We start from the raw sequence: 25,610 nt of genomic DNA, 5'->3' as shown, positions 1-25,610 counted from the left end.
TTTTCTCCACATTCATTAAATTCCTGGTCACTCTTCCACATTAGCACTTCCTCACAGGATATGATCATTTCACTAAAACCTTTCTCCCACGTTAGGGATTTCCTCAAAGCGTCTTCCTGATGGTTGTCTGACACAGCGTCCCTTTCCTCAGATCTTGGCAGGACATCCTGAAGGAGTGTTTCTAATGCCCATCGTGTGCCTATGTCAGAAATCTCTCCTCTAAAGAATTGTTCATTCTCAATCCCACTAAGGAATCTGGAAGAGAAAAAAAGGAACAAAAGCTGCAAACAGGACCGCCTGCTGTGCGGGTGCTGGTCAAGGACCGTCACCTGGTAGTGTTCAAGCGGCAGAAACGACTCCCACCTGCAGAGGGGAGCTGGGCAGAAGTGGTGGGCGAGCTGCAGGAGGATGTGCCACAGGAGGGGCGGGGCGGGGCTGGACGTGAGGGGCTGGGCGTGGCGAGGAGAAGGGGCGGGGGCGGGGGAGGGGCGGGGCGGGGAAGGGGCGGGGCGGGGCTGGACGTGAGGGGCGGGGCGGGGAGGAGAGGGGAAGGGACGGGGCGGGCGCGGTTCCCCGAGATCCGTGGCTGGAAGCGGCCGGAGCCACACTGGGGCGTTGGCAGCAGAGGAGGAGGCGCAGCGGGCGTGCGGGGCAGGGCCAGCTCCCGCAGGGTGGGAAGGTGACTCTTGTGACACTGTAAAGGGCGAGCATCGGCTTACTTACCAGATCCTGGATTGTAAAATTAAAAGGCACAGTTAGAGGTCAATTAAAAAAAATATATGATTTTGTATCCTACTTTTCACATTCTATTTTCCAAATTTCCCCAATTATTAAAAAACAAACAAAACAAAACAAGAAACCCGGGACGGTTAATCCTGTCTTTATAACTATTTTTTTTCGCGGCTGGCGGGTGCAGCCCATCCGCTCCCGGGAGCCCTGGTCCGCCGACCATAGATAATGCGGTCCTCCCGGGATCCTAGAGTAGCCCAGGAAGTGCGTGGGCGGAGCCGCGCAGCGTAGGGCGGGGCTTCATGTCCGTTTCCGTCCCTCGTAGGTCTCCGAGGGGGAGACCCTCCCGGCCTCCTGGGAGCGGGCTGGGGCTCCCTCGCGTGCGCTGCTCGGCCCGACCTGCACGGGCACATTCCCCGCGGGTCAGGCGGCCGGCGGCCCCGTCCGCTGCGCCGGTAGGCCGGGGGCGGCGGGGCCAGGCGAGCGGGGCGAGTGGCAGACGCCGCGGCCACTGCCAGGTCTCGGGACGATGCTAGGGCCGCGGGGAGGGAGAACGCGGGGTACAGGGACCGCCCTTCCGGGGCGTGGCTGAGCGGAGGCTTCTCCCGGAGGGGCCCGGTGCTGGGGCCCGGGAGCCAGGACGTCTTGCGGGGCCGGGCGGAGGCCGCTGGGAGGAGGGGAGGCCTAGCTGAGAGGCTGGGGAGGACGCCTCAGCCCTGTCGGGTGGGGCGCGGCTGGGGCCGCACACCCTTCCACTCGCACGTCGCTCTTGGCCCCAGGTTGGCCCAGGAACCGCGAAGAGCCCCGTGCCCCAATTCCAGGGCCCCCGGCAGGTCTGGACTGCTGCAGCTGCCAGCTTTAGCCCCTCCGCCGGGCCCCACCTGGGCTTGGCTCCGGTGGGTCTAGCATTTGGGAAGTAACTCTGGGCAGTAGGGCACACGCTGACTTGGGCTGCACGATGACCTGCCTGCCGCTCACAACTTATATAAGCAACTTTTCTCGTGGCCCCAGGAATCTCGGACCAAGAATCTTTTTCTGCCTCCCTTCCACACCCCTTGCTGAATGGGCTGAGTCTAGGTTCCCCCCACCTCGTGGGTAAGTCGGGGGAGGCCTCAGGCCAGGGCAGCCTCCTATCTTCTCCCAGATCCCACAGTGTCCGGTGCACCCAGGATGGCAGCCAAACTCCGGTTTCCAGGACCGCAGGTGAGCGCACCTTCCTCCCTGCGCTTCCCCTCCCCCAGTCAGAAGCTGCTCCCCTCTGGAGCTGAGAGCCCAGCAGCTGATAAAGCCAAGGAGTCCTAGCCCCTCAAGAAAGGGTTCTGGGATGCGGACCCATGCCGTTCCCCAGGGAGAGGAGGTATGAGCTCAGCTGGGTTTTTATGGCTGAAGCCATAAAAACATTAGCTGGCACATTAGCTGCCCCATCAGAGGCCAGCTAATGTTGGGTTCATACTGACTGCAGTAGGTCTCTGGACCACAGGGCTCGACCAGGCCTGGGCTCCTGTAGCTCAGGCCTCCGCCCAGTGGACGTGGGTCAGGGCAGCAGCGTGTGTTGTTGCAGGAGGAGATGCCGCTGACCTTCCAAGATGTGGCCGTGTATTTCTCTCAGGCGGAGGGACAGCAGCTTGGTCCCCAGCAGCGGGCGCTGTACAGGGATGTGATGCTGGAGAACTACGGGAACGTGGCCTCGCTGGGTAAGGTTCTCTGTGCTTGACCTCCTGGTTCACAGTGGGGGGTTGCTAAGGCGCTTAGGGACTACTTTGGCTCTTTGGCTCCAAAGAGGGTCCTGCCCCTTGTCCCCAGGTACCAGCCTGATCTCTGCAGAAAGAACATTCCCGTGGGAGAGTCTGCCTTGATCCCCATTTCTAGGGACTTCACTCTTGGTTGCCAGTGGCCTCAATGGTGTCCCTCCAGGAGCAGGAGAGCTAATGAGTGAATTCTTCAGCATTCACACTGTCACCCCCTGGCCTTCCCAACCAGTACATGTGTACACACACACACCTGCACACAGGGCACTTCTCTCCTGGCCTGGAAAACCCAGCAGGCAGTTTCCTGCCCTAGCTCTGTGGCCACAGCAGCTCATTCAGTGTCCTCACCTCAACAGGATTCCCTATCCCTAAGCCGGAGCTGATCTCCCAGCTGGAGCAAGGACAGGAGCTGTGGGTTCTGGATCTTCTGGGAACTGAGGATCCAGAGGTCTTGAGAAGCTGCCGTACAGGTGAGAGTGGGTGGGAGGCTAACCCAGGAATGTCCTCCCAATCTTGCCTTCAGAGGCCTCGAGTGAAGGGCTGGCCGAGTGATGGTGCTCGTATCCACAGCCTCCCCAGGGGCAGTCTGAGACACAGCACCCTGTTCCCCTGCAAGCATTTGCTCATGCTGTAAAAGGCTTTGTATCTCTGGTCTGTTTGCTTTACTTTTTTTTTTTTTTTTTTAAAGATGATCAGTAAGGGGATCTTAACCCTTGGCTTGGTGTTGTCAGCACCACGCTCTCCCAAGTGAGCGAACCGGCCATCCCTGTATAGGATCCGAACCCGCGGCCTTGGTGTTATCAGCACTGCACTCTGTTGAGTGCACGGGCTGGCCCTATGTTTGCTTTACTTTAAAAAATGCACAGTTCTTCTGATTATGTAGAATTCTTGTTTTAGTGACTACCTTTTCAATGCCTTCATTCCTCCTTTATATAATACACTTCTTGCCCTTCCTTTTGACAGTAGCTGTTGGTTTCCTGCCATGTCCTTTTTCTTATTCACCCCTTCTCTCTTCCACCCCCCGATTTTAGTCAATAGTATTTTTTTTCTAATGTTCACCTTTGTACTGTTCAATATACTTCTACTACTTGAGTGGTCAGCCCTGAGTAATACTTTTGACTCCCAGCTATGAGACAGTCAACAGGCTTGTTCTACTTCCTACTTTTTCTCCTCATTTCGTCCCATTTTTTGTTAATGTTGTTTCCACACTGTCAGAACATTTAACACTTTATCACTCACATCCACACTTTTGTTATTGTCTTTTATCTACAGTTAAGTACAGTTGACCTTTGAACAATGTGAGGGTTAGGGGCATCAATACCACCTGCTCAGTCAAAAATTTGCATATAACCTCTTTTTTTTTCAGATCTTTTGGTATTTATTGAGCTTTGTGGGATTAGTGGAGGCAGGGCACCTACAGCCAAAGCAGAGTAGAAGGAATGGGGCACAGCAGGGGGGAGGGGGGATGCCCTGGCTGAGAAGAAGGATGATTGTGGGTCGTAGGCTTAGGGGATGACACTCTCTGTCCTTCAGCCTAACAATTCTGCTGGTGTACTGTGTGAGGCTTTGGGAGATGTTTGTGAATAAGATCTGTGGCCTTTGATCTCTTCAGAGTTTCCCCTAAGGGGCGTCTGTGGGGGCGGAGGTCGGTGAGCTGTCATGGGGTGATTGTCAGGGTCACCCAGTATGTTCTCAGGGTGCAGGACCCACAGAGGTCAGCTCCCAAGCCTCAGGGCTGAGTGTGAAGCAGCTTGGGAGGGACTCTGGCTTCGGAAGAGTGGTGGGGGGCCACAGGGAAGCAGGGTTCCCACCCCAGGCTCACCTGGCAGCCTAGAGGGGCAGGTGGTCTCCTCTTATAACTTAAACTCCCCCAAAACTTAACTACTAATAGCCTACTGGCAGCCTATTGTTAAGTGGGGTACTTATCTGTTTGGTTAGGTATGTGACATACCCAACCCCCAAATTTCCAGTATATTGATTGAAAAATATCTGCATGTAAGTGGACCCACACAGTTCAAACCCATGTTGTTCAAGGGTCTGTTGGATATTACTTGTTTATCACTGATCCTTTTACCAAAAATTCCCCATTATCTCTTGTTTGGCCAGAGCTTGTCTTCTAGTAGTTTATTCAGAATGACTCTTGTGAATAATACCCCAGATTTCTGTACATTCAAAATAGATTATATGATACATTTAGTTACCAACAGTAGAATCTCAGATCATTGATTTGAGATGTTTCTTCTTATAGATTTTTAAAGTTCTAAGATTTTCTCAAGTCACAGTTTTATTTTTTTATTTTTATTTTTATTTTTATTTTTTTTTGTCTTTTCTCGTGACCGGCACTCGGCCAGTGAGTGCACCGGCCATTCCTATATAGGATCCGAACCCGCGGCGGGAGTGTTGACATGCTCCCAGCGCCGCACTCTCCCGAGTGCGCCACGGGCTCAGCGCTCAAGTCACAGTTTTAGACACATCTCACACATTATTAATATGTTGTATTTGCATTATCATTTCATTGAAAATATCTAATTTTTTGTGTGATTTTTTTCTTTGAGCCATTGATTATTTGGACATGTATTAATTTCCAAGTAGTTACTGTTTTCCTAGTTACCTCTTGATATCAATTTGTCATTTAATTCCATTGAAGTCAGAATATACTCTGTGTGACTTCACTCTTTTCATATTGATTGGCTTTTGTTTTACAACCCCAAATATGGTCTCTTAATAAACATGCCATGTGCACTTAAAAAGAATGGGTATTCTGCCATTATGCTGTTGTGTAAGTATCAAGTTTAGATAGTTTCATGGTGTTGTTGTTCGGATTTTCTATGTCTTTGCTGACTTTTTGTCTAGTTATCCTTTAAGTTGCTGAGAGAGGGATGATAAAATATCCAAATTTGATTGTGGAATTGTCTTTTGCTCCCTTTAATTTTTTCAGTGTTTGCTTCATGTATTTTGAAGCTGTGATATTGGGCTCATTTGCATTTAAGATTATCATCATCAGAGTAGGAGTGTATTGATCCATTTCTGTTGCTTATAACAAAATTCATGGAACTGGGTAATTTATGAAGAAAACAAAATTTATTGCTTACAGTTTCTGAGGCTGGGAAGTCCAAAATCCATCTGGTGGTGGCAACAGTGACCCAGGGGTCTCACATTGCAAGATGGTGGAAGCAGAGAGAGCAGACAGGGAGAAAGACAGACTCTCCTCTTCTTTTAAAGCCCTCAGAACCACGCCCCTGACCACCATTATTAATCCATTCACTACTGCACGGTCCTACAATCCAATCACCTCGTCAAGGCTCCACCTTTCAATTACCATAATAGGATTTCCCACCCTCTTAACAGTCACAGTGGGGCTAGGTTTCTAATACACAAAACTTGGGGGACACAATTCAAGCTTCAGTGAGTTTTGGGAGGACATAATTCAATCCACTACAAGGAGGATCCGTCTTTATCTCTGGTAGTACGTTTGGCTTTGAAATATATTCTATCTGATGCTAAAATAACTCCAACTTTCTTATACTTACTGTTAACCTGGTATAACTTTTTTCTTCTATTTAGTTTCAACCTGTGTCTTTATACTTAAAGTGAATCTCTTGTAGATAGCATGCAATTGGGTTTTCTTTTTTCATTCATCCTAATGATCCTTGCCTTTTAATTGTAGTGTTTAGTCTGTTAACACAATGTAATTATTGATATGGCTCAGAAAGGCACTTGTGGATGATGTTTTATACTTATCTGTTTTTTATTCCTCTGTTCCCCTTTCTTGCCTTTATTTGTGTTATTAGAATTTGTCAGAACTGCATGTTAATTTTCCAGAGGATTTTGTTTGTTTGTTTTGTTGGTTTTTTGGTAGCTGGCAGGTACAGGGACCTGAACTAATTGCTTTTTTAAGTAACCTTTTCATATTATTTTTTACAGTGATTTTCCTTGAGTATATACATTCTTAAGTTTTCACAGTTTACTTACAATTCATTTATGTATCTTCTCACATAAAATCCGGAAATCTTGCAAACATCTCTCCCATCTTTTATGATACAAGGGGTCTTCTAGAAGTTCATGGAAGGATTTGTATTATGTTTCAATTCAATTTTTCCATGAACTTTATGAAATATTCTTGTACATCTATGTATATCTTTAAACTCTAAAAGACAGTGTTATAATTTTAGTTTTAAACAATTATTTGGTTTATTAAAAACTGAAAGAGGCTAAAGAAAAAACAGTCTTTTGGCTGTTCCAGCATGTGAGGAGCTTAGAAGTTGCCACTATGTCCTGAAGACAAGTAAAAAGCTGAGCATACTGGAAAATCAACACATGTTCTTAGACCCATCGGAGAAGTAAGGACACAGGGCAAACCACTGCCCCCACAATTGGAGAGGTAGATGGGTGGGTAAAAGAATCACAACTTAGGAGCAGGCACCTCTCTGGGAGCCAGGCTAGGCAGGAAAACCTGAAGCATAATTGAGGGTCAATGTGGACAACTCTGAGGAATAACAGCTCCAGGGGGACTTAGTCATTGGGCCACTCTTGTGAGTTTTACGTCCAGGAGCCCTACCAGGTCCTCACAGTGAGTCTCAGAGAAAAATTCCCACATGCTTCTGGCAGGAGGAGGGGGAGAGGAACCGTTATGAAATACACCAGAGCATTCAGTTCTTGTTAAGAATGTCAGCTGTCAGGTGAAACTAGAAACCATAGCCTAACCTGCTGGGGGAAGGGAAATACACAACCCAGCTCCCCTCTAGCCATCTTAACCCACCTAATGGGGTGGGGAGCTCTGAAGTTCACAGCTCAGAGGCACAGGCTCACCAAGGGACTAAGACCTATTCATCATCACATAGAACACTTCCCCTCCTCCCACACCTGAACACAACATCACTAAAGGCCTTCTTACTGCAGTTCCTTTTACATAGTACATCATGTCCACTTTTCAACCAAAAATTACAAGGCATACTAGGAGACAAAAAGTGCAGTTTGAAGAGACTGAACAAGCATCAAAACCGGTCAGATATGGTGGGGAGGTTGGGATTATCATACCAGGAATTTTTTTAAACTATGATTAATATGCTAAGGGCTTTGGTGGGAACAGTAGACAGCAAGGGAGAACAGATGGATAATCCAAGCAGAGAGATTAAATTTTAAGAAAGAATCAAAAAGAAATGATAGACATCAAAAAGTACTAACAGAAATGAAGAATGCCTTCCATGGGCTCATTAGCAGATTGGACAAGGCTTCATAGATAGTGTTATTTGAAAGTGGATGTGGGGCCGGCCCGTGGCTCACTCGGGAGAGTGTGGTGCTGATAACACCAAGGCCATGGGTTCGGATCCTATATAGGGATGGCCGGTTAGCTCACTGGGTGAGCACGGTGCTGACAACACCAAGTCAAGGGTTAAGATCCCCTTACCGGTCATCTTTAAAAAAAAAATGTGAAAGTGGATGTGGATTAGTTGTAAATGTAGATTGCAGACCACTAAAACAAGTATTTTTAAAAGTATAATTGATATGCTAAGAAAGACAAAGTGGAGTCATATAAAATGATCAATTAAAACCACAAAAGGCAGAAAAAGTGTGACAGACAAAAACAGAAGAAAAACAAGGGCAATAAATGAAAGCTAGCAAATATGTTAGATATTAATTCAGTAAGATCACTAATCCCTTTAAATGTCGATGATCTAAAATACCAATTAAAAGACAGATTGATTGTCAGAATAGATCAAAAAGCAAGATGCAGCTATATGTTTTCTACAAGAAACCCACTTTAAATATAATAACACTTATAGATTAAAAGCAAAGGGATAGGGGCTGGCCAGTTAGCTCAGCTGGTTAGAGCACAGTGTTACAACACTAAGGTCAAGGGTTTGGATCCCCATACTGGCCAGCTGCTAAAAAAAAGGATGGAGAAATGCTAACAGTTATCAAAAGAAAGTGGGAATATATATATTACTTTCAGATACAACAGACTTCAGAGCAAGGAAAATTATCAGGGATAAAGAGCATTATATAATGGTAAAAAGGTCAGTATTCCCAGAAGACCTGACAATCCTAAATGTATATGTGCCTAATAATGGTGTTAAAATGCATGAGACAAAATCTGGTAGGACTGCAAGGGGTAAATGATTCCACTATTCACGTTGGAGACTCCAACCCCTTTCTTTCAAAAATGGACAGATCCAGCAGGCAGAAAATCAGTAAGGACAGAGCTGAACTGAACAGTACCATTAGCCAACTGGACGTAATTGACATCTGTAGACCACTTCATCCAACGACAGCAGAATACACATTCTTATCAAGCCCACATGGAACATTGACCAAGAAAGATCATGTTCTGGGCCATAAACATAGAGTGTTTACTTGCAGACCACAGTGAGTTAAACTGGAAATCATTAACAGAAAGATAGCTGGAACAAACAAAAACTAAATTTAAAAAATACTAGGGCCGGCCCGTGGCTCACTTGGGAGAGTGCGGTGCTGATAACACCAAGGCCACAGGTTCAGATCCCTATACAGGGATGGCTGGTTTGCTCACTTGGGAGAGCGTGGTGCTGACAACACCAAGTCAAGGGTTAAGATCCCCTTACCGGTCATCTTTAAAAATAAATAAATAAATTTTTAAAATACAGTTTTATCCATCAAGTTTTAAAAATTCTAATTAAAAAATGAAAGAGGTGACATCACTATAGAGATGTCCCACAGACATTTAAAGGACAGTAAAGGAATATTATGAGCAACTCTGCCCACAAATTTGGTAACATTAAAAAAAATTTTTTAAAGAAAGATAGCTGGAAATATCAAGAGAAATTTTAAAATGCTTTTAATTAAATGAAAGTGAAAATACAACTTATTTAAATTTGTGGGATACAGTGAAAGCAGTGCTTAGAAACTTAAAACACTGAATGCACGTACTAGAAAAGAAGACAGGTCTCAGATTAATCTACTTCCACTTTAGGAAACTACGGAAAGAAGAGCAAATTAAATCTGAAGTAAGCAGAGAAAAAGAAATAATAAAAATTAGTGTGGAAGTTAGTGAAATTGAAAACAAGAAATCCACAGAGAAAATTAGCAAAATCAAAAATTGGCTCTTTAAAGGACAGCCAGTGGCTCACTCAGGAGAGTGCAGTGCTGATAACACCAAGGCCACGGGTTCGGATCCTATATTGGGATGGCCAGTTGGCTCACTGGCTGAGCGTGGTGCTGACAACACCAAACCAAGGGTTGAGACCCCCTTACCGGTCATCTTTAAAAGAAAAAAAAAATTGGCTCTTTAAAAAAATCAATAAAATTGATAATTCTCTAGACAGACTAAGAAAAAGAGAGGATACAAATTACTAGTATCAGAAATGAAAGAGGTGACATCACTATAGAGGTATCCCACGGACATTTAAAGATAATAAGGAATATAATGAATATCTCTGTGCCCACAAATTTGACACCTTAGATGAAATGGGTCAAATCCTTGAAAGACACAATCTCCCAAAACCCACACAAGAAGAAATAAACCTATCTGAATAGACCTATATCCACAAGAGGTCTTCAAAAAGTTCATGGAAAGATTCATATTATCTTTTGATTTCATTTTTCCATGAAATTTTTGAAGTACCCTCATATTAGATAAATTGAGTTAATGATTAATAGCCTTCTAAAACAGAATCAACATAGCTCAGATGGGTTCACTTGTGAATTCAAACAGTTAAGGAAAAAATTACACGAATTCAGGGAATACTTTTTATTCATTCTATGAAGCCAGCATTACCCTAACACCCAAACCAAAGACATTACAAGAAAAGAAAACTACAGACAAATATCTCATGAATATAGATGCAAAAATTCTAAACAAAATATTAGCAAGTTGAACCCAACAATGTATAAAAAGAATTATACACCATGACCAAGTGGGATTTGTCCCAGGCTGGTTCACCATTAGAAAATCAATTAATGTAATCCATCACATCAACAGGCAAAAGAAGAAAAATCACATGGTCATGTCAATAGATGCAGAAAAACCATTGGACAAAATCTAGCACCATTTGTGATAGAAACTGAATAAACTAGGAATAAAGGGCAACTTCCTCAACTTGATAAAGAACATGTACAAAAATACTACAGCTAGCATCATACTTAGTGGCAAGAAACTTGAAGCTTTCCCTCTAAGATCAGGAATGAGGCAAGGACGTTCCCTCTCACCACTGCTTTTCAACACTGTACTGGAAATCCTAGCTAATGCAATACGGCAAGAATAGGAAATGAAAAGTATACATATTGGGAAGAAAGAAATAAAACTGTCTTTGTTTACAGATGACATGATTGTCTATGTGGAAAATATGAATGAATTAGCAAAAGGACTCCTGGAACTAATAAGTGATGATAGCAGCGTTGCTGGGTATAGATTAAGGTACAAAACTCGATGACTTTTCTTTATACCAGCAGTGAACAGATGCAATTTGAAATTAAAAACACATTGCCATTTACATTAGCATCCCTTAAATGAAATATATAGGTATAAATCTAACAAAATATCTACAAAATCTATATGAGGAAAAATAACAAACTCTGGCAGAAAGATATCAAAGAACTAAATAAATGAAGAGATATTCCATGTTCATCGATAGGATGACTCAATATTGTCAAGATGTCAGTTCTTTCTAACTTGATTTATAGATTCAACATGATCCCAATCAAAGTCTCAGCAGGGCCTGGCTGGTTAGCTCAGTTGGATAGAGTGCCACCTTGTGACACCAAGGTCAAGGGTTCTGATTCCCTCACTGGCCAGCTGTCAAAAAAAAAAAAAAAAAAAAAAACCACAAACAACCCTTAAAAAACCCTCTCAGCAGATTATTTTGTGGATGTCAGCAAACTGATTTTGATGTTCATATGGGGAGGTGAAAATCCAGAATAGCAACTCCGTATTGAAGAACAGCTGGAGGACAGCCACTTCCTGATTTCGAGACTGACTCTAACGCTGCAGTAATCAAGGCAGCGTGGTATTGGTGAAAAACAGGCAAATAGACCAGTGGAGCAGAATAGAGAGCCCAGAAATAGACTCATAAATACAGTCAACCGATCTTTGACAAGGGAGCAAAGGTACTTCAATGGAGAAATGTGAGGTTTTTCAACAGATGGTGCTGGAATAACTAGACACCCACATGCAAAAAAAAATGAATCTGGATACCCTTTAGAAAAATTAACCTGAAATGTGTCTTATTCTGCTCAGACTTAGTCTGATGCCATAATGAGGTAAACTGGGCGCTTAAACAGCAGAAATTTATTTTCTCACAGTCTGGAGGCTGGAAGTCTGAGATAAAGGTGCCAGCATCGTCGGTTTCTGGTGAGGCGTCTCTTCCTGTCTTACACATGGCTGCCTTCTCACTGTGTCCTCACATGGCCGAGAGGGAAAGAGTGAATGAGCCATCCAATGTCTCTTATAAGGGCGCTAATCCCTTCATGAGGACCCCTCATGACCGCATCTGACCCTACTTGCCCCCCAAACGCTTCATCTCTAAATACCATGACATGGAGGCTTAGGGATTTAAATATGAATTGGGGGAACACAATTCAGTCCTTAGCAAAATGGATCATAGACTTAAATATAAAACAATCTATAAAACCCTTGAATAATAACGTAGGACAAAATCTAGGGTTTGACCTTGGGTTTGATGATAAGTTTTTAGAAGACACCAAAGGCACAATCCATGAAAGAAATGACCAACAAGCTGTACTTCTTTAAAATTAAATTTTTCTCTGCCAAAGACAATGTCAAGGGTATAAGACAGTTCATAGACTGGAAGAAAATATTTGTGAAACATACATCTGATAAATGTCTGTCATCCAAATGTACAGAAAAACTCTTAAAACTCAGCAGTAAGAAAATGAACCCAATTTTAAAAAGGGCAAAAGACCTGAACAGACACCAAAGAAAATATACAGATAGCAAGTAAGCATGTGAAAAGATGTTTGATGTCGTATGTCATTAAGGAATTGCAAATTAAAACAACCATGAGATATCACTACACACCTTTTAGAGTGGTCAAAATCCACAAGACTGACAACACCCAGTACTGACAAAGTTGTGGAGCAATAGGAAGTCTCATTCACTGCTGGTGGAAATGCAAAATGGTACAGTCCCAGTTGGGCAGTGTCTTACAAAACTAAACATGTGATCCAGGTATCATGGTCCTTGCTATTTACCCAAATGACTTGAAATTCTAAGTCCACACAGATGTTTATAGCCGCTTTTTTCATAATTGCCAAAACTTGAAAGCAACCAAGATGCTCTTAGTAGATGAATGGACAGGTAAAACTGGTTCAGCCAGACAGTGGGAGAGCGGTTGAGCATCCCTAATCCGAAAATCCAGAATCTGAAGGAAATGGTCATTGGAGCGTTTTGGATTTTGGATTTTGGGGTTAGGAATGCTCAACTGGTACATATTCTGCAAATGTTACAAAATCCAGAAAAAAATCTGAAATTCAAAATACTTCTGGTCACAGGCATTTCAGATAAGGGATATTCAACCTGTATTTTTCAAAGGCTAAAAAATGAGCTATCAAGCCATGAAAAGTCATGGAGGAACCTTAAATGCATATCACTAAGTGAAAGAAGTCAATCTGAAAAGGCTACATGCTGGATGATTCCAACTTTATGATGCTCTGAAAAAGGCAAAACTATGGAGACAGTGAAATATCGGGGGTTGCCAGGAGGTGGGGGAGGGGATTGTTGCTTTGTGTTGCTTCGCCCCCCACGGACTTGTCACCTCACTTCCCCTGGGTGACAGAGATGCAAAGGATTATTCAAAGCCCATCTCTTCCGAGCAGTGAGAGGCCCCAAAGTGGTTAATCTCCTGCTGGAACCCTCAAGCAAGAGGGATCCCTTCCATGGGAGATTAACACCGAATTGGGGTTCTCTTCCTGCATTTATTTTCCAGGCCAAGAAGTTACAGGAAGAGACATAGATGGGTTATAGTTTAACAGTATAGGCTGGTAACTTTCAGTGAAACAAGCCAGATGACATTCCAGTAGGCAATTAAGTGGTCCTATCAACAACAAGGTTTTTTTTGTTTGTTTGTTTTTTTCTGACTGGTAAGAGGATTGCAACCCTCGGCAAGGTGTGGTCAGCACCATGCTCAGCCCGTGAGCACACCAGCCATCCTTATATAGGATCCAAACCCACAGCCTCGGGGCTACCAGCGCCGCACTCTCCGGAGTGAGCCACGGGGTTGGCCCAACAACAGTTTGATCTTAGCAAACATTCCTTCCTACAGCAATCTCTCAGTATCTTTACACAACAATCAGTAACTAGTCTGTCTTTGAGCCAGCAACCTGCTGTGCCACAATCCTTATCTTGCAACAGAGACTTACAGCCTGAGGGAAATTTCCAGGCCTCTGCAAGGTCAATATTTGAAACTGCAAGGCTTTGGAAAACCAGGCCCTGTGAAGTACATATGCTTTTTAGTAAATTCCACAGGGGATGAACAGGCAGAGCACAGATTTTTATTTTAGGTAATAATGACGTGTCATCGTGGCACATGCACTACATTCTGCTGCAGGAAGTAAACAATGGAGGGGAGGGTACATGGGAGCTCTGTATTTTCTGCTCAGTATTTCTGTGAACCTAAAACTTCTCTAAAAAATAAAGTTTGTTAACTTTTAAAAAAGTCTTTGCATTTCCCCAATATTTTAATCTCTTTGAACATGTCTGTAGGAGCTCTTCATTCCTTTCTGACGGTCTGAGTTTGCACCTGGTATCGTTCCGCTTTGGACTACAGAACTTTAGCAGTTCTTTTGGTGCAGGTCTGCTGCACAAATTCTCTTAGTTTTATTTTATATCAAAATACCTTTATTTTGCTTTTTCCTCCTCATTCAGCACTGTAAAGATGTTTCACTCTTTTCTGGCCTTTGTGGTTTTTGGTGAGGAGTCAGCCTGTAACTGGGCCTTTGTTTCTCTGTATGGTTGTCTTTCTCCTGCTTCAAGATGTGCTCTTTAGTTTGATTTTTAGCAGTTTGACTATGTTGTGCCTCTTCTTGGTGTTTGCTGCGCCTCTTCTTGGTGTTTGCTCAGCATCCTGCTGATTTTTGTCTTTCATCAAATTTGGGAAATTTGAGGCCATTATTTCTTCAATTTTCTTTCTGCAGCATTCTCTCTCCAGTCTACTTCTGAGATTGAATTTTAAGTGGAATTCCACTTATAATTGATATGCTCATTGCAAGTGACCATTTGAATAGTCTTAACAGTTTTCTAAGACCCTGCTTATTATTTTATTATTCTTTTTTTTTTTTTTCTTTTTGGCGGCTGGCCAGCATGGAAGTCCAAAGCCTCAGCCTTGGAGCTAACCAGCCAGCACCTGCTCATTACTTTAGCACCTTCTTATCTGTGCTCTTCACTTTAGGTCACTTCCACCCATCTAGATCCAAGTTCACTCACTCTGCTTTGTCATGTTCGTTCAGCTGTTCAGTCATCAGTGAATTTTTTATTTCATAAATTGTGTTTTTCAGTTCTAGAACATCTGCTTTGTTCTTTTTTGTTGTTTCTCTTTCTCTACTGAGACTTCCCACTTCCCTGAGATTTTCATGTTTTGTTTTATTTCACTGAGGATAATTATAACTGCTTTAAAATCCTCATCTGTTAGTTACAGCATCTGATTCATTTCAGGGTCAGACAATTGATTTTCTTTTCTCACGAAGATGTATCACATTTTCTTGGTTCTTTGTATGTTTGCTAATTTTGGAGTGGGAAATCTGGGTTCTATATCTGTATATATGTGTATCTGTGTATGCAAGGATGTGTGTATGTGTATATATGTAAATGTATGTGTGTGTATTGTGTGTTTATGTGAGTGTGTGTGTTTATATGTGAACGTATGTGTATGTCTGTATGTGTGTATGTGTATATGTGTGTTGCACGTGTGTGTATTGTGTGCATGTATGTGTGTATGTGAGTGTATATAAGTGAATTGTGTGTATGTGTATGTGAGTATGTGTGTATAAGTGTGTTGTATGTGTATATATATGTGAGTATATGTGTATATACGTGAATGTACATTTGTGTATATGTGTGTATGAGTCTGTGAGTCTGTGAATATGTGAGTGCATGTGAATACATATTGTGTTTGTGTGTGTGTGTGTGTGCATGTGAGCATGCTGTATATGTGAGTGTGTGTGTGCACGAGCATGTGTGCACCTCTGTGCAGTTGGTCACACACATGTATTTGTACAAGTTGTGCTTTGCCGGCATTATCCACCATCTCTGAGCCCCAGGCACCTCCTGAGATGTGTGTTGGCCTCTCACCAGGGTCTGCCATCGTCCGTGTTGGTCCTGCTCATGGCTGTTCTTTCCCAGGTTGGGACCAGCTCCTTAAGGATGGGAATATTTTCGAGATACTGTCAAGATCCATTAGGTCCTGTACGTGGCTCTGGTTTTCTTGGGGCACCATCACAGCTTCTGGGAGAGTCTTCGCCTTTGGCAGCACTTCCACAGAATTCAGAGTTCCCAGGTCTCACTGCCTCCTGTTTTCACTGAAAATGTAGTTTTCTTAAAAACTTCATTTTGTTTTTATTCTTCTGTTTTTGTTATTTTTATGGTTTCCTGAAGACATGAGAAGATTCAGAACTAAATTTTGTTCTTACTGGGACCAGATATTAAATGCAAATTTATGATTTTTACATTTCCTTCTAAGTTTTGCTGGGGAGAGGGATCTATATGCCTTTCCCCACAATCACCCTTTTTCCTAGGGGTTTTCCTTTTTTTTCTCCCCACCCTCTTATGGAGAATATCCCCTCAGAGATCAAAAGAGACATAGATAGAAAATAAAGATTTTATTACGCACAGGTCCTAGGAGTACATGGTGTGTCCAAAGGCCACAGTCAGTGTGAGGAAAAGGAGGGATAGACAGTGAGGACCTGGGGCACCTGCCTTTCTTGGGGTTCAGGGAATGGGCAGGGCACAGACAGGGAGGAGAGGGGATTGGACTTTTTAAAGCAAAACCCCCTTTAAAGAAAAGGGGGTTCCTGCTGTAATGGCTTAGTCCAGGTTCTGCATTTAGTAAAGCAGCGGGGTGGGGTGGGAGTGGGCTTGAGTAGTGGTGTTGGGACCCACTGGGGAACTAAGCCGAGTGGTTGGGGAGCTCAGGTTAGGCACTTGGCCAAGAGGTCTTACGCTGGCATCAGGAACTCATGCAGAAGACCAGATGGATTGTCGAGGCAGCGCAGAAGTTTAGGTCTCACTGTACCCTTTTAGCTGCTTGAATTTGCAAATGTTCTAACACGTTTTCTCTAAATGACTTTCATCTATTTTTATTGACATGTTGTCTGTTACCCAGTATTTTAACATAATGAATGTCTTTGTGATTTTCTCGACGTGGTCTTAAGTAACATTCTATCAACATTCTTCTCACATACAAGGAAATTATTACTACTGCTAGTATTAAGTTACCTGATGTGATTTGCTTTTGAGGTCTGATAGGCCCTAACATTCAGTCTGACGCAGTGGCCAACTTTTTCTTTGTACCATGACCTGTCACTCATGCACGGGTTCTGTATTATCTCGAATTTATATCCAGTGCTTTTCCCCCATGGTCTTGCTATGGAAAATTTCAAGCATACATCAAATTTGGAAGAATTGTGTAGTGAACACCTGTATATCCACCACCCGGATTTTGCCGTTAACATTGCACTGTTCCAATTATCATGTATTCCCTCCCTTCAGCCTCCGTCAGACCCGTAATCCACTTACTTTGTTGGTGCTTTTCAAAATAAATTGCAGATGTCAGGACACTTCCTTTAAATACTTGTGTGTCATTAATTGGAGATCAGCACTTCTTTGCAGTTTTTCTTTTGAGGTGGAATTTACGTAAATGAAATGCACATACCTTAACTAAATCTGCTGAGTTTTAACAAATAGACACACTCGTGTAAACCAAAGCTCAGTCAAAACATAGAACATTATTGTCACCCAGAACTTCCCTCGGTGCGTTTATTGAGGGCTCACTCACCTTTACTGAGTGGAGAAGAATTAAGAGCTGTATTGTTTCCAGAGCCATGGCTCCGAGTAACCACTGCTCTGTGGGGAGTTTGACTAGACCGTGGATGGGCTGTTCTGAGCTTGTAGTGGGCCGAGGCCGCTGTGTGCTTAGGGCCACACTTGGAAAAAGAAGCCACATGTGGCCTTCAGCTCTGTGGTCCAGTTACCACGTGGGTTGTGGCACTGAAGTGCACTGACTTCATGGCTCTAACCCAGTGCTCTGAGAGAAGACCCGTGACCTGGAGTCCAGTCTTGCTGACGCCGTGCACAGCAGCAGAGGGACGGGGGCACATCCTGGAGCCCTGGTGAGGTCAGTCCCGGCTGCACCTGCTGCTGCGGCGCTCCGCGGGTGCGGTGGCTGCTCGCTGATGGTTCCTCTGGTGGAGGTCACCTCCCAGGGCACTGGCGCCCGAGTCACTTGGCTGCATCTCCAGTGAGGTCTGGTCAGTTGGGTGAGGAAAGACGATTTTGTTTTTGCTGTTTTGTGGCCTTCGAAGCAGCGGCGATGAGCACGGACACCCCGCTTGAGACGTCGTTATCCCAAACCCGGTTCCGAGTGTGGGCTGGGGGTGGGCTGTGCGGTCGCGGGGCTCGCCTGGGGTCTGGGCAGGAGCCCCGCACCACGATGTCCGCGCCGCCATGATGTCCCCACTGCCATGTCCCCGCCACCATGTCCACACCGCGATGTCCCCGCCGCGTCGCGCTGTTCCGTCGCAAGAGAAGCCGTCCGCCCTCGCGTCTGTTTTCTGAGCTCTGTGGGCATTTTCGGCCGATTCAGGCGGAAGAGTGGACGGAGAGGCCTCCGGGTCTGCGCGGAGCTGCACCACGAGCGGCGGCACCTGCGGGCTCGCCTGGCACCTGCGGGCTCGCCGGCACCTCCGGGCTCGCCTGGCACCTCCGGGCTCGCCTGGCACCTCCGGGCTCGCCTGGCACCTCCGGGTTCGCCTGGCACCTCCGGGTTCGCCGGCACCTGCGGGCTCGCCTGGCACCTCCGGGCTCGCCGGCACCTCCGGGCTCGCCTGGCACCTGCGGGCTCGCCTGGCACCTCCGGGTTCGCCGGCACCTCCGGGCTCGCCTGGCACCTCCGGGCTCGCCTGGCACCTCCGGGCTCGCCGGCACCTCCGGGCTCGCCTGGCACCTCCGGGTTCGCCGGCACCTCCGGGCTCGCCTGGCACCTCCGGGCTCGCCTGGCACCTCCGGGTTCGCCGGCACCTCCGGGCTCGCCTGGCACCTCCGGGCTCGCCTGGCACCTGCGGGCTCGCCTGGCACCTCCGGCCTCGCCGGCACCTCCGGCCTCGCCGGCACCTGCGGGCTCGCCTGGCACCTGCGGGCTCGCCTGGCACCTGCGGGCTCGCCTGGCACCTGCGGGCTTGCCGGCTGTGTGCGTAGACGGGGCACCCAAGCGCGTTCATCTGAGCACAGTCGTCCCAAAGACAGGGTGCAGGATGTTGTCGGCAGCCTGATAGGGATCTAGTTTTAAGCGCGCGTTTACACTAACAGGAGACATCAGAGAGGAACCTGGTTGTTACGGGAATTTTATATAATTGCTAAAAGGAGACTATATAAGGGAAAATAATATGCAAAAATTGTAGTTTTTCCCAATTTCTCTTTTTACTTTTATAACAGGGAACTTTAGGACTGAACTCTAATTTTTCAGTTTTTTATATGAAATAGACTTAAGGTCCTCAAGTAATTTAAGACAGAAAAAGTAACCACATTACTAATAAAATATAATGCAAAATTAGCATTAAGAATCATTAGAGAAACACCAACTTTTTAAAAATGATATGATGGCTGGCAGGGAAAGCGTGGCATTGATGGCGCCAAGCTGCAGGGTTTGACCCCCGCCCAAGCCAGCTGTCAGAAATAAGAATAAATAAATGAATCTTTAAATTATGAGGGGATCCAGTCAAGATGGCAGAATAGACAGTCCCCAGTGTCACTCTCTCCCACAAATCAACCAATTTACAACTATAAAAAAGCAACGACAGCCAAGCTGGGGCTGCTGGAGCTCAGGGGAAGAGGAGGAGAGACCTATGGCGTGCATGAAGGCAGGAAAAGCCACGATGAGAGAAAGAAAAAACTGCTCGGAGCGTTTTGAGCTGCTGTCCCTGCTGGTCACTGCTGCCCCAAGGATAGCTGCTGAGTTCTGCTTGATTTTGAACTTTATGTAAATGGAATTGTACAGCACATACTCTTTCATGTCTGGCTCTTTTGCTCAAATTTACGTTTGTGAGATCCATCCGTGCTGCTGCCTGTAGCTGTCGTTCACTCACGGTCTATTCATCCGTTCTGTTGATGGGCATTTGGGTAGTTTTCTGTTTGGGCTTAAATGTATCTCTTTTGGCTGTTTGTTTTTGCTTTTGTTTCTTTTTCAGTGGCTGGCCAATGCGGGCCTTTGTGTTATAACATTGCACACTACCCAGCTGAGCTAACTGACCAGCCCAAATGATACCTCTTTTAATTGAAATTTGCTAGCTGTTTATTTCTAACTACTTTTTGTACATATACATGCAGTTAATACTTTGATTCTATATTCAGGAAACTTGATAAACTCTTACGAATTCTAATTACATATAGATCATTTTTTATTTTCTGTGAATCATGATTTTGTTTCTTCCTTTCTCATCTTTAAATCTTGTATTCCTTTTTGTTGTCTTACTGCTCTGGCTGAGACCCCAAGTCCAGTGTGAAACAGAACCCGTGATGACGGGCATGTCCAGCCTCCACTGGAGCCGTCCACATCCTCCACCATGTGCCACGTTGGCAGTGTTTTGTGGATACCAAACCCATATTATGTTAAGGAAGTTTCTTTCTGGTCTTGGTTCTTTTAGAGTTTTTTTTTTTTTTTTAAGCAGGAATGGGTGTTCAATTTTATCAGAAGTTTTTTCTGCGTCTGTAGAGATGGTCATACAACTTTCCCCCTTTTCTGTAAGTGTGGTGACTTGTATTGGCTGATTTTTTCTAATGCTATACCAACCTTGTATTCCTGGTATAAACCCAACTTGCTCTTGATGTGTTATCTTCATAATATATATTACTGGATTTGGTTTGTTAAGGTTTTATTTAGGATTTTTACATTCAAAATTGTGAGTGAGATTGGCCTGAAATGTTCCTTTCTCATAGTGTTGTTATCAAGTTTTGGTATCGAAGTTGAATTAACTTCACAAAAGGAGTTGGGGCATGTATCATCTCTTTCTGTTTTCTGGATGTATCTGATCAAGAATAAAAGAGAGAAGGAACAAGTAACCAAAATGAAAAAAGAGCCATCAACACAGATATTACAGACCGTGATAAAAAGATATTTTGAACATATTTATGCAAAATTGTGAACATTGAGATAAGGCACATAAATGTCCTAGAAAAATACACTTTATTGAAATTAACACAAGAAAATGTTAATACGCAATCCTTTAAGCATTAAAGTTTTAAGTGTCAAGGAAACCGACTCAGTAATTAAAAACCTTTCCACTGAGAAAATGCCAAGCCCAGATGGCTTCACCAGCTTGTACTAAACACTTAAGGAAGAAGTAACACCTATCTTACATACGTATTTTCAATAAAAATTGGTTTATGCTGTACATATAATTTTAGAACCTGATTTTCACTTTATAATATACCATAGACTTTTCATTTAATTTTATATTCTCCTGTTATGTAATTATAACGGCAGAATGGTGTTCCATTGTATGAGTGGTCTGTAATTGGTTGAAACAGTCCCCTCTTTTTTGGACATTTGGGTTCTTTCTTGCTTCCCCACAATTATGAGGAGCTCTTCAGTGATTCATCCTGGTCATTTCCTTGTGCGTATGACCATCCACTTAGGATAAATTCCTAGAAGAGTAATTTGGGGGACAAAGGCAGTTTGGGTACATATTGCCAACTTTCCCTTTAGGAAAACTTATTTATTTATGGTCCCACCAACAGTATATGACAGTGATTATTTCTTTAATTCTCACGAATGCCGGGTACTATTATTTTTTAACTATTTAGTACAAAGTCCAAACTTGTAGACCTTTTGGGAGTGCCTTCCACGTCTGTCCCCTGCTGCACGGCCCTGCTCTCTCCCCTCTTCTTTCTCTAGCCACCGAGACACTCTTGCTCCTGAACTTGGTGATTTTGTCACATGTCACCTCCAGGCCTTCTGTCGGCCATGGCTGACTTACTTCCTCTTCAGGTTTCAGCTTGAATGTCATGTCCTACTGGAATCGTCTCTGACCACATAGACTAGGTTGAAGTCTGTGACGTATTTCCACATAGTTACAGATAGTTCCCATGTCTCATGGTTTATCATTCTTTTATAAGATTTACTTGCTTAATTAGTTACCTGTCTCTCTGAATAGGGCATAAGCTTCGTGAGATCAGAGCCTGTATTTGTCATCCTGTTGTATTCCTCACCTAGGCTATGCCTGGCCTTCTAAATACTTGTTGAGTGGATTAATTTGCCAGTCTGATAGGTGAAAAATCATAATTTGTTTTAATTTCCTTTTTTTTATATAACTGTCGTTTCTGGGTTTTGGCAGCTGGCTGGTATGGGGATCCTAACCCTTGACCTTGATGTTATCAGCACCACACTCTAACCAAGTGAGCTAACCGGCCAGCCCAATATTTTTGAAAACTACTGAAGTTGAATATTTTTATTGTCTTGATTGGCCATCTTTACTTCTGGATTCTGCCTGTCACATATTTTTCTATTGGAGCATCTACCTTTTGCATAATTTATACTTTTGCATGATTTTTAGGAGCTTTTAACACTTTATGAATGATATCCCTGATGGATGGTTTTCTCTAGTAATTCATTTATGTTTTTATGTAACAGAGTCTGAGAGTGAGACTGAGAAGGAAGTATCCATTATAAACCAGAAATGTTCTGAAGAAGTGAAAACCTCAGAATTTATGTCAAGAAGCTTCTTAAGGGGTACTCCACAGGCACCTGCGTTTCAGGAAGCTTGGGGCCAGGAGGACAAACTAGAAGGGCACCCAGGAAAATCTGTTGGGCAGAGTTTGAAGAAACCCAGTCTTCACAAGAGAGTTTTCAGAGAAGCTGTCATGTGTAGAGAAAGATCTCCAGGAGAAAGAACCCAAGAGTGTGGTGCATTTGATAAAAATTTGAGTCTGAACCAAAATGTTGTTAGACTTCAGAGAAATAAGACAGGAGAGAGAGTCTTTAAATGTGACATATGCAGCAAAAGCTTCAAATATAATTCAGACCTAAGTCGACATCAGAGAAGTCACACTGGGGAAAAGCCTTATGCATGTCATCAGTGTGGGCGAGCCTTTCGTCACAGCTCAAGCCTCATGTTGCACCATCGAGTTCACACTGGAAATAAGCCATTTAAATGTGATGAATGTGGGAAAACTTTTGGGCTCAATACCCACCTCCTTCTCCATCGGAGAATCCACACTGGCGAAAAGCCCTTTGGGTGCAGCGTATGTGGGAAGGCCTTCAGTCGAAGCTCTACTCTTATTCAACATCGTGTAATTCACACAGGGGAGAAACCTTACAAATGTAACGAATGCGGGAGAGCCTTCAGCCAGAGCCCGCAGTTAACTCAGCACCAGCGGATCCACACTGGAGAGAGGCCGCACGGGTGCGGTCAGTGCGGGAAGGCCTTCAGCCGGAGCTCGAGCCTCATCCAGCACCAGCGGATCCACACTGGAGAGAAGCCCCACCAGTGCAAGCAGTGCGGGAAGGCCTTCAGCCAGAGCTCGAGCCTGTTTCTCCACCACAGAGTCCACACTGGAGAGAAGCCCTATGTGTGCGGTGAATGTGGCAGAGCTTTTGGGTTTAACTCTCACCTCACTGAACACGTGAGGATCCACACTGGAGAGAAGCCCTACATGTGTAAGGAGTGCGGCAGAGCCTTCAGTCGGAGCTCCACTCTCGTTCAGCACCGAAGAGTTCACACCGGGGAGAAGCCCTATCAGTGCAGGGAATGTGGGAAAGCCTTCAGCCAGAGCTCGCAGCTCACCCTCCACCAGCGCGTGCACACTGGAGAGAAGCCCTACGAGTGTGGCGACTGTGGGAAGGCCTTCAGCAGGAGGTCGACTCTCACTCAGCACCAGAGAATTCACACGGGAGAGCGTCGCGAATGCAGGAAACGTCCAGCCTTTGTTCATGGCTCCAGCCTTACACCGCACAGACAGATTCCCACTGGAGCCTTCAGCCGTGGTGCAAACCTTGTTGTGCATTGGACAATTCACACTGGTGAGAAATCCTTTGGATGTAATGAATGTGGGAAAACTTTCAGTCCCACCTCACAACCCACTGAAGAGCAGAAAGTCCATGCTGGGGAGAAACCCTATAAACGTCAAGGATGTGGAAAAGCCTTCAGCGGGGGTTCAACACTCATTCAACGTCAAGTAATTCATACTAGTAAGAACCCGTATCGTGGCTGCGTGTGTGACAGCGACTTCAGCTGGAGCACACGGCTCACGCCGCAGCAGCGAGCTCCTGTTGGGGAGAAGCCCCCTTTACGTGATGGATCTGAAAGATACTTTATCCATATCAAAAAGATTTTCCAAGAAAGACATTTTTAATGTGATAATTGTGGGAAACAATTTAGCGGTTCTTTTTTTTGGATGTTGGATAAGATGGCATAATGAAAGTTAAATCAGAAGGTCTAAGTATTACTGGCAAAGCAAAATAAACAGTTCAGGCAACTATTAAAGTCATTAAATTTGAAAGCAAACATGAGAGAATTCACTGTGAAAAATAGGGTTGTCTCGGTCGAGGTTGCTCTTGTGCTCAGGCGGGGAACTGGGTGGCACCATACTCAGGTGCTCACGGTGAATGACCTGAGAGCCGAGAAGTGAGCCCATCTAGTTCTGGGTCTCCCCTATGTGAGCATTTCTAGTCTTATCTCATCTTTGCTATCTAAGCTCAGGCTTGTAGCTGAGAATATCTAGTTCTAGTCCTACACTCCTGCCTCCGGGTGTGGTGCAGAGAGCCTTGGCCCATCTCCCCCACCGTCCCACAGAACAGCTGCAGGCGGGAGCCCCTTCCTCACTTGGAGCCCAGTTTTTGCATTTGTAAAATGAAAGTTGGTTGTTTGCTTTTAATTCTAAGGAGCGCTACAGTTCAGCCGAGAAGGGGACCTCGGGGTCCAGTAAAGCAGGGGACTGCCAAGTAGCTCCATGTTTGAAAATTGTAATTACTGATAAGATTTTTTTAAGTCAAGTTTATTGAGGTATAATTTATATATGAGAATTCACTTTTTTCATTGTGTAGTTCTCTGGGTTTTAACAGAAACATACAGTTGTGTGGCCACCACTGTAAACAAGGTGTGGGACTTTCCATGGCCACCCGAAAGCCCTTTGTGCCCTTGTGGTCAGCCCCTCCTCAGCCCCAGCCCTGGGAGCCACGGTCTGTCTTCTGTCCCCGCAGCTTCCCACTGTTAGAGCCACACTGCGTGCAGCCTTTCCAGCCTGGCTGCTGCTGCTGCTTTTTTTTTTCAGTAGGAAGAAAAGGCATAACAAGTATTATTATTTAACGTGCTGGGAGAAGGCAAGGCACGAGGGAGTCACCAGAGTCTGTCCCCTTCTCTGAGCACAGTGCGTTGGAAGTTCATCCGTGCTGTCGTGTGTCAGCAGTCTCATCGCTGAGCAGTGTCCCGTCGTGTGCATGTCGCAGCTTATCCATTCGCTCACGGAGGGGCATTTGGGTGTTTCCAGTTTATGGCGACTGTGAATAAAGCTGCTATGAACATTTCACTACAGCTGTTTTGTGAACTTAACTTTTCGGTCCTGTTGGGTAGACAGCTAGGGCTCAGACCACTGGGTCACACAGTAAGCATATATTTAACTTTTTAAGAATCTGCCAAACTGTTTTTCCAAAATGGTTATGCCAGTTATGTTCTCACCACAATGTGTGAGAATTTAGTTGCTTTGAATCCTCACCAGATCTTGGTATTGTCAGTTTTCTAAATTACAGCCATATTGGTGGAGATGTAATGACATCTCTGTGTTTTAATTTGCATTTACCTTTTCTTTTCTTTTCTTTTTTTTTTTGGCAGCTGGCCAGTAAGGGGATCCGAACCCTTGACCTTGGTGTTATCAGCACCTTGCTCTAACCACCTGAGCTATCCAGCCAGCCCCACATTCCCTATTAACTGTAATTTGAT

At 44.7% G+C, this 25,610-nt stretch overlaps 1 protein-coding gene across 2 annotated transcripts; it reads left to right on the top strand.

Annotated features, from left to right (window-relative positions):
- Positions 1-1,064: 1,064 nt before the first annotated feature.
- On the top strand, positions 1,065-25,203 carry ZNF251 (zinc finger protein 251). Of its 2 annotated transcripts, none has more exons than XM_063079967.1 (5): positions 1,065-1,247; positions 1,874-1,932; positions 2,291-2,423; positions 2,834-2,947; positions 22,307-25,203. In XM_063079967.1, exons 2-5 carry the CDS (start codon positions 1,900-1,902, stop codon positions 24,025-24,027), a joined length of 2,001 nt encoding a protein of 666 aa, XP_062936037.1. In that variant the 5' UTR covers positions 1,065-1,247; positions 1,874-1,899; the 3' UTR covers positions 24,028-25,203. The 2 variants fall into 2 exon arrangements, with proteins under 2 accessions (XP_062936037.1, XP_062936036.1); XM_063079966.1 differs by having other exon boundaries at positions 1,741-1,932.
- The last annotated feature ends 407 nt before the right edge of the window (positions 25,204-25,610 follow it).

The sequence above is a fragment of the Cynocephalus volans genome, chromosome 15, assembly GCF_027409185.1.
Source record: "Cynocephalus volans isolate mCynVol1 chromosome 15, mCynVol1.pri, whole genome shotgun sequence".
NCBI classification, from domain to species: domain Eukaryota; kingdom Metazoa; phylum Chordata; class Mammalia; order Dermoptera; family Cynocephalidae; genus Cynocephalus; species Cynocephalus volans.
This window is presented reverse-complemented; position numbering and strand designations above follow the sequence as displayed.

Bases quoted from the DNA above. Each gene is read 5' to 3' on its own strand.
- ZNF251 (XM_063079967.1), top strand. From the start codon at position 1,900: ATGGCAGCCAAACTCCGGTTTCCAGGACCGCAG. The intron at 1,933-2,290 runs GTGAGCGCACCT...GTGTTGTTGCAG, and splicing joins TCCGGTTTCCAGGACCGCAG to GAGGAGATGCCGCTGACCTT. The intron at 2,424-2,833 runs GTAAGGTTCTCT...TCACCTCAACAG, and splicing joins CGGGAACGTGGCCTCGCTGG to GATTCCCTATCCCTAAGCCG.